This window comes from Colossoma macropomum, unplaced genomic scaffold (genome assembly GCF_904425465.1).
Source record: "Colossoma macropomum unplaced genomic scaffold, Colossoma_macropomum, whole genome shotgun sequence".
In the NCBI taxonomy this organism is placed as follows: domain Eukaryota; kingdom Metazoa; phylum Chordata; class Actinopteri; order Characiformes; family Serrasalmidae; genus Colossoma; species Colossoma macropomum.
In genome coordinates this window covers 84,369-98,666 of record NW_023495319.1, presented here as the reverse complement: position 1 = coordinate 98,666, position 14,298 = coordinate 84,369, and the positions used below count along the sequence as shown (strand labels likewise).

The window sequence follows — 14,298 nt, the reverse complement described above, 5'->3', positions numbered from 1 at the left end:
ATTTGAGTAACTCAGTCACTGAGTGAGTGAGTGAGTTACAAGCCAGGTCTAAGAGGTGCTTCTCATCTAAAAAGGTTACTTTTGGCCTTGTATATTTTAAGCATAAGTGTTTTATAACTCACTTAATTTGCCAAGTTTGCAAACTACATAATCAAAACTGCAAAATATGCTTTGCTTTCAGGTAAAAGTTCAATAAACTTCCAGTTTGACTTTGTGGATGTTTATCAGACCCCTCACCCCGGCTACACTGTGTTTTAAAAGCAGACCTCGTGCCAGTAAGTCAACACTCACAACCCACAAAATAGTTTGGCTTTAATATATGCACGTTTTAAAGTGATAGTTTCTTGCTGTTTTTAGCAATGCCATCGTAGTCTAGTCCATTTTTATAGACGTACACTGCTGCTCCAATGTTTGTAATTGATGTTTATAATAATATAAAAACAATTTGGTTTCAGATTAATGTATAAAACACTAAATTCAGCAAATAAACACTGTGACGAAGTGTTCGCAACCCCCCCATTTCCTCCTTGTTCCTCAGTCCTACATCAGTCCTACTACAGCTATGAGTAGCCCAAGTTCTCCCCCCTCCCTCAATCAGTCTTCCCTCATACTACCACCACCATGTTGAAGGCATGGTCTGAACTTAGAAAATCTATCATTTCTTGTTCACAGCACTCTTGAAATGTTGAATAAAACATATTAAAGCATCATTTTGATTCACGCAGAACAAGCTATTGTATATAATATAGCAAAAACATTAAAATAGCAAATAATTCCAAACTTATGATACCATATAATAATAATTGTCTGAAGATGTAGGCATGCAGTTTAATCTTTCATCACTAGCCTCATAGCTCCAGTACAACAATAAAGACGAAAACACACCTGTCTTGTCTGATCAACTACGTTTGGAGTGAGGATTTGGGGATTTTTCACTGAACTATCACTTTAAAACAGGACAAAGAAAACAAGCAGCCCATTGTTGCTGAAAACTATCCACAGCATTCCTTCTCTCTTTCTCCCTGATGTTAGATGGAAACGTGACTCTACTGCTGTCTATGCTTGGCTCGGGGTCGGAGGTGCCTAGATGGGTGCTCCTGGTTGAAGCGTCAGGCTCCATGTTCTACACAGACCTTCTGGAGGACGTGGGGAACGGAGACTATCTGGTGACGGTGACCACAGTGCCAAAAGGGGAGTTTTCTGTATGCGTCATTGGTCAGATCAACTCCTCCTCCACCTCGGACTATAGTTTTTTCCAGAGACAGTCGTCCACCCGGCACAGAGCTTCCAATATCAGTGTCACTGTGAGTCCATCACACCATGAATACTCAACTCCACATCCGTTTTTATGATGGTTATTGTATTGTGTGATTATAGCATTGTGTGCTACAGGTCAAATTAGAGCTGGGTAACAGAACCAAAAATCTTATCACAATGTCATTTTTCATATCATTTATTATCAATAATGATCGATAATTACACTATGTGGTCAAAAGTATGTAGACACCCCTTATAAGTCAAGTCTTTCAGTCACATTGCTAACGGGTATATAAAAACAAACATATTTCTGCCCTGCTTGATCTGCCCTGGTCAACTATAAGTGCTATTATTGTGAAATGGAAGCATCTAAAAGCAACAACAGCTCAGCCACAAAGCGGTAGACCATGTGAACTGAGCAGTGCCACCGAGTGCTGAACCAGCAGTTATCTGCTTCCAGCTTTGTGTCAGCAGTTTGGGGAAGAGGCTTTCCTGTTCCAGCATGACTGAGACCCAGCACACAAAGCAGCTCCATAAAGACACTAATGTGCAGGGAACTAGTTGCATGAAAGTTACACCGTGAAGTCTGAATCTGAAACCTCTCCATGATGCTTCATTATTCCACACCAGATGCGACACATGCATCAAGAGGCACAGTTTCTGTTTGCATTGCATTTTCACATAATACAAATGGCTGAATTGTCCATTAATTGACTTGCTGTCGTGATTGTCAATAGTTTTCTCTCCATGTGATGTACAGCTATATGAAGAGGAGGAGACATAACCTACATAGGGGATGTCTATCACCTTGTAAAAGAGTTAAAAATATATTCATTGTTTTATGAGCTTAGATTGTACAGGGAGATTCACTGGAAAGAGGCCCCGAATATTCTGTAATAACTCTCTCTAGGACAAAGCAATCTGAACGAAACCAGGTGCAATGAGATCCTCAGTATATGGAGCCTCGAACAAGCCAGGATGCCCCTGCGTCGGAGCGATGAAATAGGCACCGGACAGCCGTCACGACGTTTAACCTCCGTTTGCAACTTCCGGATGCAGACCCCCCTACCCCTTCATGTGTCTGGCAGAAAACAGAGATCATTTCCAGCATCGCATGTAATGCGATCAGTTACACATACGTCAACGCATGTAGCATATTTTCTTGGTTCAGACCGCTTCCTCCTAACAGGAGTTACAACAGAATATTCAGGGCCTCTTTCCAGTGAATCTTCTGTATATTATAGCATCAACACTGCATTTCTTTACTGTATCTGCCTTTGATGTGTCAAAAACAGAGAAATGGGCTTTAGTAAGCTGTGCGTAATTTCAACATTAGTCCGCTGGTTAACACTAGATAACTCTGTTAACTGTTCTGCTGGTTTGAGCTGTTGTGAGTGAACAGCTAGACTTCTTCTCCCTTCTCAACTAGAGAGCAAAACAATGCCATCTAGTGTCCGGAAGTAGCAAATTTTGCCCCCAATGCTAGTTGAGTATTAAACAGGAACAGAACGGCATGGTTATTTATCAAAAATATCTCAAACATGCAGTATTGATTGGTATCTTTTATTTAGATAATAATTATCATTTTAATTCAAATACATGTTTTCGTTCCTATCAGGTGTTGTTTCTTGACTATGTAGTATAAAGAGCTGTTTTCTATCCTCCTCAGGCTGTGAGAAATGAAACATGGTTTCCAGGGCAGCTGTTCAGACTCCCTTTCACCGTGACAACAAACAACAGCTACAGTAACTACATCGTCACTGCCCGGAACAGCGGTCAGTACAACATGACATTCCCCAGCTCCCTGACAACAGGTAGCGACAGCACGGCTAACGGCGTGGTGGTGCTCAGCGCCCCGGATAACACTACAGACGGCACAGAGGTCATCCTCACCATCGAGGTGACACAGTCGGGGACAAACGACACCAACTACTCTTTCCTGAGGCTTGCCGTGTCCAGGGCAGTGGCGCCCCCTGCTGGCCTGGCTCTCAGTCTGTGGCTCAGTGCAGTAACTCTCCTCATCAGTCTCGTCATCAATAAGTAGAAAGAAACGTAACGTGAATGTGGGTTTATATGTGGAGGTGTATTTTTTGGGGAGGGGGGCACACTGATACATTAAATAAGAGTGCAGTTTCTAAATGACGTCTGGGTGGTGGGTCAGGTGAGTGGTCAGTGTTTTTGTATGTATGTAAGAATCATGTCATATAGAGAAGGAAAGTGGTCAGAGTGCCCCCTGCTGTTGGCTTTCAAAACATGAATGAATGATAATGGAAGTGATGCACATTACAGGTTGTACATAATGTGCCATGTTGTCCCCATATTTAGTTATATCTGACAAAATTATGATCTACTGTAAATTAAGAATTTGAATAAAGACAAATACAGTTTTTTGTGAGTGTTTTCCCAAAATGGACTACAAAGTCTTGGGTTTTGAAGTTCAGTTGTATTTTAGTCTCTGCACTTGTATTGGTCAGCCTATACATGATCTGTAGATACTTCTGCGCTGATTTCACACTGTTGTGTATCTGCACTCTGTAAAGTCCCATGTAATGTGCTGCTGTTGTGTGTTTCACTTTGGGGCTGTTAGTTATGCTGATGAATGACAAGAACCACTTGATATAATAAAAGAACAAGAATAATTATCTTTTAGTGCAGTGAGATCATTTAAGTTGGTACCGTCATGTTAAAAATTCATGGAAGTCCCTGAAAAAGACGGCGTCTAAAAGGCAGCATATGTTTCACCAAAATGTGTTCAGTGTTAATGGTGCTTAGGTGCTCATATGTGCAGGTTACCCACTAATACCTCCCCCATACCATGATAGATGCTGGATTTAGAATGATATGCTGGTAACGATCTGGATGCTCCTTTTCATCTTTGGCCGGGAGAACACAACATCTATTATTTCCATAAACAACCTGAAAAGTTAACTCGTCAGATACAATACACGTTTCCTCTGAGCTCAGTCCAGAGAAGCCCAGAGAGGTCAGCGGTGTTTCTGGATGTTGTCGATATGTGACTTCCACTGTGCAGAGTACAGACTTAACCTGCATTTGTGGATGTAGAGATGGACGGTGTTTATTGATAACGGTTTGTCAAAGAATTCCTAAGCAAATGTGATGATCTTTATCCCAGAAACATACTGGTTTTTAATGCAGTGCTGTCTGAGGGGTCAAAGGTCACAGGCATTTACAACCACAACTAAAAAAGTTGGGATGCTGTGCAAAATGTAAATGAAAATAGAATGCAATGATATGCAAATTACATAAACCCTATGTTTAATTGAAAATAGTATAACGGCAAAATATCAAATGTTGACACTCAGAAATTGTAGTAAAATAATTTTTGAAAAATATTTGCCCATTTTGAATTTGATGCCAACAACACGTTCCAAAAAAGTTGGGACGGGGGCCTGTTTACCACTGTGTTTATCACCTCTTCTTTAACAACACTCTGTAAGTGTTTGGGAACTGAGGAGACGCTGCTGTAGTTTTGAAGGTGAACTGTTTTCCTGTTCTTACTTGATATAGGATTTCAGCTGCTCATCGGTTCCTGATCTCCTTTGTTGTATTTTCATTTCATAATGGGCCAAATGTTTTCAATGGGTGACAGATCTGGAGTGCAGGCAGGTCAGTTTAGCACCCAGACTTGTACTATAGAACCATGATTTGGTAATGTTTGCAGAATGTGGTTTGTCATTGTCTTGCTGAAATAATCAAGGCCTTCCTTGAAAAAAAGGTTGTCTGGATGGCAGCATCTGTTGCCAAAACCTGTATGTTTCATCCAGTATTAATGGGGCCTTCACAGATGCACACTAATGCACCCCTACACCATCATGAATACTGGCTTTTGAACTGTGCACTGATAACTTTAGCCCGGAGGACACAGTGTCCATGATTTCCAAAAAGAATTTCAAATTATGATTTGGCAGAACACAGGACACTTTTCCCCTCAGTCCATTTTAAATGAGCTCAGGCCCAGAGAAGGCGGCGGCATTTCTGGAACCTGTTTATATTTGGTTTCTTCTTTACATGGTAGAGTTTTACCTTGCATTTGTGGATGCAGCAACGAACTGTGTTCAAAGGCAATAGTTTTTGTAAGTATTCCTGAGCCCATGCAGTGATTTTCACTACAGAATCATTTCTGTTTTTATTTATTTATTTATTTATGTCTGTTATTTATTTATTTAATGATGAAATTCCCACGTTCTTTGCTATTTTGCGCTGAGAAAGGTTATTCTTGAATTGTTGCTCTATTTGATGGTGCGGTCTTTCACAGAGTGGTGAACCCTCCTCATCTTTACTTCTGAAAGACTCCGCCTCTCTGAGATGCTCTTTATACCCAATCATGTTACTGACCTGTTGTCAATCAACCACCAGGTGTTTTTTCAGCATTACACATCTTTACCTGCCTTTTGTTGGCCAACTTTTTTGGAACTCTTTGTTTGGCATCAAATTCAAAATGGGGATATATTTTTCAAAAAACAACACAGTTTCTCAGTTTCAACATTTGATTTGTTGTCTTTGTACTATTTTCAAATAAATACAGGGTTTACATTATTTGCACAGCATTGCATTTTGTTTTTGCTTACATTTTGCACAGTGTCCCAACTTTTTTTGGAAATGGGGTTGTAATTGAGGTTTTGACCTTTTCCTTTACACACAGAGATTTCTCTGGATTCCCTAAATCTGTTGATGATATTATGCACTGTGGAGGGTAAAAAACATCAAAAACATAACAAAAAATCCTTGCAATCACTCACTGAGGAGCTTTCTTTTTAAATAATAGTAATAAATAATTAAATAATATTTTTTTAAATAATGAAAATGATCCTTTTCTATTTGGACATCCTCGACTCATCCTCACTCGTAAAGGACTTGGCATTTTCTGGATGCTCCTTTTATATCCAAGCATGATTATATCACCTCTTAAAATGTTTTCAGACCATTTTTGGAATGTGTTGCAGGCATCAGTTGCAGAATGAATGTATATTTTAAAAAAAAAGAGTTAAAGTAATACTTTATATATTTTTATCACATCTTTATGATATTTTTGTTTAAATACAGAGTAGAGAGCAGGTTTATAAATCATGGCTCTGTTTTTATTTGCATTTTATCTACTGTCCCAACTTTTTTGGAAGTTGAAGCAGTTAACATTAAAGGCCCATGTTTTTGAGTTATCAGCCTTTCATTTTGAGTTCTCCTCATATTGTTTGTGTACCAAAATCATTTTTAAATGACTTTTCCAGCTTCTCTTTAAACAGCCTGTTTTTGTTACTGTGCCTCAATAGACTGATATATGTAAATGAGCTCTGTTCTGATTGGCTGCCCTGTATTGGCTGTTGTGGTGCGCAGTTGCCACCATACATAGTGGAACATGATGTCACCAGTAGTGTGAGGCTACAAGCAGGAAGGAAGCTTTGGGTTCCCTTTCAAGTGATGTCGCACACACACCCAGGTAAGTTCACATGCTCTGGGTCATTTATTAAGCGTCGATCACCCAGTCAAGAAGATATTTACATATTTACAGCAGTGTTGGAGGTTCTTAAGGTGACTCTTAGCTCCTCAGCTAATATCAGTAACTCGTGCTCACAGCCTAAACATCAGCCTGATGCACCTAAACATGCCTTGAGGCTACGAGGCCAAACAGACTGCACACTATGGCTCCCTTGAGCCGACTCCTTGACTACCTAAGGAACCCCATATGGTCTGGCTTTATACTCTAAGCCCCACCCTAATTGAGGCTGGAACATACCAATACAGATCACCGGTGTAACCATACATCACTGGCTCAGCATCAACCAATAAAATATGCATATGCAGTGTCCTGTATTCTATACCGGTAAGTAAATTCACATTCAGCTTTAATTAACTCTTTCATTTCTCTCTACAGGTTCACTCCGGCTTTGCTCCCCCTCTCCAGGATAGCTGTGACGTCACCCAGCTCCACTAAGAAGACAGAGGCCCCTGTGACACCATTTCCATGGAATAAAGGTAAGCGCACACGGTAACACTTTCTATGAACGTCACCTTTGTAAGCATCTATAAACACATTCATAACATGTTATAATGCATTCATAAGACATTATAAACATAGCTATAAATATTTATAAAAATGCATTATACGTTATAGCCATGTTTATTATGCATTATGAATTGTTAACATAATACATTATAAGTACTGTTCATAACAAATTATAAGAGCTCATAAGCTGTATTTGTCCGCTCTAAGTAAAGTGAAGCGTACTGTACTAAAGCCTCCTCCAGTGTTCAGAGTGAGGCTTCAAGTTGAAGTATTTACTGAAGGATTTACTGAAACACTAAAACATTCACAGTAAAGCACATTACAGGCTTCAAATGTCAGAGTTTAAACTAGAGCTGCCATCAGTGTTTTACCCAATGTGGGAAAGGTAATGTTCACCACCGTTAGCTTGGTATTTGTCTTTACTTTACGCTCTCCAAGCTGGGACTGACTTCTTTGGCACTGACATTATAACATGTTATTAACACTATTTATAATGCATTATTTTGACAATTCATAATGTATAATAAACATGGCTATAAAGTGTAATCCAGTGTAATTTTTTTTTATAAATATTTATAACCACGTTTATAATGCCTTATGAATACATTATAACATGTTATAAATGTGTTTATAGATGCTTACAAATGCGACATTCATAGAAAGTGTTACTGCATACACATATATTAATCTCTGTCCTAAGAGATGTAATGTCTTAAACAGTCTTGGTGATGTATCCTGGCCACTGACATCATCACATGTGCCAATTTCAAGAATCAGTCCAGGCTGAAACAGTCCTGATAACAACTTTCTACACAATCACAGTTTCCACTGATGCTGACTGCCCTCTAGTGAGTTCACAGGCCACTAACAAATGTACAATAAATGTAATTCTGCAAGACAATGGAGCCACTCCCCCTGCTGTTTTTAACTGGAATAACACATTTCATAAACTTCATTGGAAAACAACTTGTCTATTTCCAAAATAGCTCATACTAACCAACAAAGTACAGGAAGTTTAGTGTAGAATAATACACAGACGCTGACCAGTGAAAGTGTACTTCAAAAAAATGTTAAATTGGAGTTTGCACTGTAGCTTCTGTAAGTCAAGCAAATAAATATCAGACTTAAAACTAAATATCATTTTAGAGTCAAGACCTCATAGCAATGAATTTATATTTAAGGAACTCTAAAGTCTAGTAAACTTCGCAAAGCTCTCAAAACCTGTACTGAGATGTTTTCTCTTCATTTTTAATGTATTCTATACAGATGTTGACCTGTCATCATTGTTATCATATTACTTTGTAAATCTGTATTTTAATAAAATCAAAAACACTCCTTATAACTTCATTGTGAATGGGTGGGGCTAAACTGCTGTAGGCTGAATAGGCTATATGTACATATGTAAATGTGTCTTTGTTCATGACTTCACAAAACGAATATATTAAAAACTATTAAAGGCTGTTTTTGCAGTTTAGTTTCCACATGTGGGCTGCATGGACTGGAGAGTGAACGGTGCGTTTTGACACTATAACAGTGTTTCTATACCACAATAAATGCTTTCATTTATGATAAAAAGCAGAAAATTTTCTCTGAAATGAGCCCTTTAAATGATGTTAGTGCTTGGAGTGGCCAGCAGGTGGCACTGTGAGTGTGTGCAGGATGTAAGAAAGAGAAGTGTGCAGCAACTGAGCAACAACTGGGCAACTCTGAACACGTCCTCTACAGAGACACACTTCAGCACATTTTAATGCACAATTACTGTTTATTTGCTGAATTTAACAAACCTGGGGGAAAATAAAGCAAAAATATGGTCAGTGCAAAAGATACGGCACATATGTAGCATATGACTATACAATACTAGAGAGTAAGTGTTGTTTATTCTGATGTAGAGTTTCTATTTATTAATTTATTTATCTGTTTATTTTTTGCTTGAACTAATGTTGCTTCCACACTTCTGACGATATTTCAAGGCATTTCAACCAACTCATTTTTATATTTTTAAACACTACACTTTTAAACAGGGAGTTCTTAAGGATTCTATATTAAAGACCCCCAGTTGCATATAGATTAATGACAACTCTGACAACACTGCATGATTCTCTCCACCATTATGGATTTTAAACAGTGTCTCAGTCATCAGGCAGTGAATTCATAACCATTTCATGTAGGAACTTTCTGTGAGGGAGCTTTTAGAGGTGGACGTCTGGTTCCTATCACCACCACTGTGAACAGTTCTGACTCGGTAAGTTTATCTAGAACAGAGCGTTTCACACCAAACCACTCTGAATGAGTCTGTTTACATCTTAATCATTTAATTATGCAGAAATTTTGAAAAATCAGTGGAATTCCATTCTAAATCTTTTTCTTTTCATTATGAAAGTGCTTTTCTGTGATGGAAAAACTTGTTGCATAAGATTATTTAAATAACTAAATGTAAAATACATACAAACATATTCTTATAAATATATATATCTACTTCAAAGTAAATAGGATTAATGAAAGAGGCTGTCAAACACACATTTATTTTACTCCACAAAGTTGAATGACAGGTATTAGCACAACAAAACTGAAATATTTACACATGTAAATGACAAATATACAACATTTTTGATAAAGAAAAGAATGAGCTGTGTTGAATGTATATGTGGGGACATCACTGTGTACTTTGGGGGTCTTAGTTGTAACAGTGTGATTCTTACATCAATGAAACCACATAACTCCTCATACAATAAACGTAAGTGGGAAATCGAACTACAGAGGAGATTTCAATAGAAAAATATGTAAAGGTAATTTTTGCGTGTCATTTAATTACTTGTTCCAAGAATTGAAGGGAATTCAGATGGAAGTTTATTGTTAGTTATTTTAGTACATCACATATAACAGACAGGATTGGTTCATCTTCATCTAGTAGTTTTGGTGAAATGGATTCAAATTTATTCATGTAAAATGCTGAAGAAGTTTTAGAAAGATTTCTACAAGGCCCTAAACCGTCATCCGTATTCAAATCCATTAAGAGACATTAGTGTTATTGCTAGAAGTCGTTCTCCAGGGAATCTGATACTCTATCCTCTCCACATTTTGTTTACAGCAGCCATTAAAGGTGGAGTCAGCAATTTGGAGACTGTTTATAATTGATCTCAACAGCAAAACAAACACACCCCTCCCCTTCAGTGCTTCTTCAGAAGCTCCGCCCTAAAACCCATGGCATATAAATATACATATAAATTTGTAAAGGGCTTAAAACCCTTTGCAAATGTTGTACGGACTGCTGTACTGTTGCTACAATTGCTGATGCAATGCTGACCAGTTACTACCACAAACATTACCAAACAGGACAAAAAAAAAATACTGACCTGTTGTTTCTGTGAAATAGCAAAAAAAAAGTTAATGTTACCCACCTGTCAAACAGAAACAGAAACAGAGCACCCCCTCATCCCTTTTCATGTCTTTCAACCCTTGTTAAAATTTTCCCAATGGTGATGTGCAAAAAGTGATGATCCCCATTTTGGTAAAATAACTGAGAGAAATTAGAGAGGAATAATTTACTGTTAAACAGCTCAAAAAATAAATACATGGGAAACTGGGGTTCATGTTCAGGAGGGGTGCGAGCTCACACACCAGCAGTCAGTTTCACAGAGAGAGAGACAGCGAGACAGAGAGAGAGGTTTGTTAAGAAACTGCCTGTGTTATTTCTCTGCTTTACAGCTTTACTGCACAGATTCCCTCTAATTTACATTTTGAATGCCGACGTGCTTTGGAACTTCAGCTCACCACAAAGTGACTCACTGCAGTAAAATAAAGCCAAAAAGACTGAAAGGTAACACAGAGCAGCTAAGTTAACTTTAACCTGGAGAGAAAGTTCCTCTGATCCTCATCTATGGCCGGTGTGCATTATTTTCTGTGCAGATTCGGTGTCCTGCTGGTTAGCTGAATTATGACAACACTGCTGTAATGATGGAAAACGCCTTGTTTTTAATGTGGAAAGCACATAAAAATTTTGCATTACAGTTTGCCCCTTGTTAGGGTGTATCCTGCTCTCTTCTATGTTCCCTGCCTTTTAATGTAAGCAGCCAAGAAACCCTGATTTTAGGTGAGAGATTTAGAAGCCTTCTAGAAAACCTCTCCAAACAGAGATATGTGACAGAGCAGGACTCACTGCTCCGAGTGAAACTGCTGAAAGGAAAGCAATGGAATTTCATTTCAGTTAGAACAGACAACAGAGAGATACACAGTCATTCAGGCGTATCAGAAGGCGACTCCTAACCCTCATACAACCTCAAACTGATGGTGACCTCTGATGACCCAATTTCTGTCTTTGTAGTCTGTACCAGAGTGGGCCGCTTTTGGGTTTTGGGTTGGTTATGGTGGGCTAACATACATAAAAGTCTGTGCATGTAAACCCAAAAACACACAGACAAACTGTTACAACCAGTCTTACAACCAGTCACATGCAAATATTTGGGCACCCTGGCTAAAGTACCACGACAATATTTTTTACTCTAATCGATTTCTATTTGATTTTCTAAGTGTAAATAAGTTACACATTCTCTACAGAGAACAGACTTCATTTTTTTAAACACTACTGTTTATTTACTCAATTTTACACACTGGAATAAAAATAAAACATTAAAATGTGGACTGTGCAAAAGTTATATTTTATATCTTACTGTTTTCCCAATATGTTAATCTAGAAAAATAGAAATTCTGCACAAAAATGGCAGAAAAATGTCTTATTTAAGTGTGTTTTCTGTAGAGGGTGGCTTCAACAAAATCAACAAAAGATCTGACCAAATCGATTCAAACTTACGACTGTATTTGAATTAACACAGGTGTTAAATCAGCAGCCCTCTCTTTGAGCTGGTCAGTGAATGAGTATGTGTGTGTATGTATATGTGTATGTATATACACTGATCAGGCATAACATTATGACCACCTCCTTGTTTCTACGCTCATTGTCCATTTTATCAGCTCCACTTACTATATAGGTGCACTTTGTAGTTCTACAGTTACAGACTGTAGTCCATCTGTTTCTCTGATACTTTGTTAGCCCCCTTTTACCCTGTTCTTCAGTGGTCAGGACCCCCATGGACCCTCACAGAGCAGGTACTATTTGGGTGGTGGGTCATTCTCAGCACTGCAGTAACACTGACGTGGTGGTGGTGTGTTAGTGTGTGTTGTGCTGATCTGAGTGGATCAGACACAGCAGTGCTGCTGGAGTTTTTAAACACCTCAGTGTCACTGCTGGACTGAAAACAGTCCACCAACCAAAAATATCCAGCCAACAGCGTCCTGTGGGCAGCGTCCTGTGACCACTGATGAAGGACTAGAGGGATGACCAACACAAACTGTGCAGCAGCAGATGAGCTATCGTCTCTGACTTTACATCTACAAGGTGGACTGACAAGGTAGGAGTGTCTAATAGAGTGGGCAGTGAGTGGACACAGTGTTTAAAAACTCCAGCAGCACTGCTGAGTCTGATCTACTCGTACCAGCACAACACACACTAACACACCACCACCACGTCAGTGTTACTGCAGTGCTGAGAATGACCCACCACCCAAATAGTACCTGCTCTGTGATGGTCCATGGGGGTCCTGACCACTGAAGAACAGGGTAAAAGGGGGCTAACAAAGTATCAGAGAAACAGATGGACTACAGTCTGTAACTGTAGAACTACAAAGTGCACCTATATAGTAAGTGGAGCTGATAAAATGGACAAGGAGCGTAGAAACAAGGAGGTGGTCAGAATGTTATGCCTGATCGGTGTATATCTACACACAGGACCCACACAGAGCAGGTATTATTTGGGTGGTGGGTTATTATCAGCGCTGCAGTGACAGTGACGTGGTGGTGTGTTAGTGTATGTTGCGCTGGTGCTGCTGGAGTTATACATGTTCCAGTTGGTTAAACTTAGCAAAAAAACAGAAACTGAGCACTAAAATTCTCACTTAAATGCAATATTTATTTTTTTTATTTTTTTTCTCTGTAGAGGACAGAGACAGTGTTCATACTTTGCATATGTCTGTAGGTAACTCTTTAACTTACAAATGACAGATTGTATTAACATTTACAGTAAGGGCACAGACTTAATCATAGATACACTAGACTTAATAACTAAAATACATCACTACATTTCTAAAAACGTCAGAATTACTCCTTAAAGGCCAGACAGGATCAAAGGCAAATCTGCGGAACGTTTCACTGTAGTGTATAGTGAAAGTAAAAGTGTGAATGTCGATTACAAAACAAAGAGTATTTCAGCATGCCTCAGTCCTCACAACAGGTTTGCAGGTATTTGCAGGTAGGAAACCACATAGAGATTGAAAAAACAAGCCTAAGAGGACCGTCTTCCCTAAGACGATTCTCTAAAATCACACTTAACAGTCAACTTTCAAACTTTATTTCATTTCATTTCATTTACATTTCATTTACAACCCCATTTCCAAAAAAGTTGGGAAGCTGTGCAAAAAGTAAAAAGAACAACATGCAGTGATGTGCAAATCACTTAACCCTATATTTTAAACCCTATTGAAAATAGTACAAAGAAAACATTTCAAATGTTGAACCTGAGAAATTTTAATGTTTTTTGAAAAATATTTGCCCGTTTTGAATTTGATGGCAGCAACATGTTCCAAAAAAGTTGGGACGGGGGCCTGTTTACCACTGTGATTCATCACCTCTTCTTTAACAGCACTCTGTAAGTGTTTGAGAACTGAGGAGACACTGCTGTAGTTTAGAAAGTGAAATGTTTTCCTGTTCTTACTTGATATAGGATTTCAGCTGCTCAGACATTTGGGGGTCTCTTTTGTATTTCTCATTTCATAAAGTGCCAAATATTTTCAGTGGTAACAGGTCTGATCTGCAGGCAGGACGGTTTAGCACCCTAACCTTTTTACTACAGAACCATGCTGTTGTAATATGTGCAGAATGTGGTTTTACATTGACTGTTTATATCATTCAGCATTAATGGTGCCTTCACAGATGAGCACATCACCCATGCCACATGCACTAATGCCCCC

At 38.7% G+C, this 14,298-nt stretch overlaps 1 protein-coding gene across 1 annotated transcript in view; it reads left to right on the top strand.

The window, feature by feature from the left end:
• LOC118801765 (von Willebrand factor A domain-containing protein 7-like) overlaps positions 1–3,957 on the top strand; it is a 69,097-nt gene extending 65,140 nt beyond the window's left edge. The window contains exon 15 of the mRNA XM_036562129.1: positions 2,927–3,957. Within this exon, the coding sequence (XP_036418022.1) occupies positions 2,927–3,301 (375 nt within the window). The 3' untranslated portion in view covers positions 3,302–3,957. The remainder of the gene's footprint in view (positions 1–2,926) is intronic.
• Positions 3,958–14,298: the final 10,341 nt, after the last annotated feature.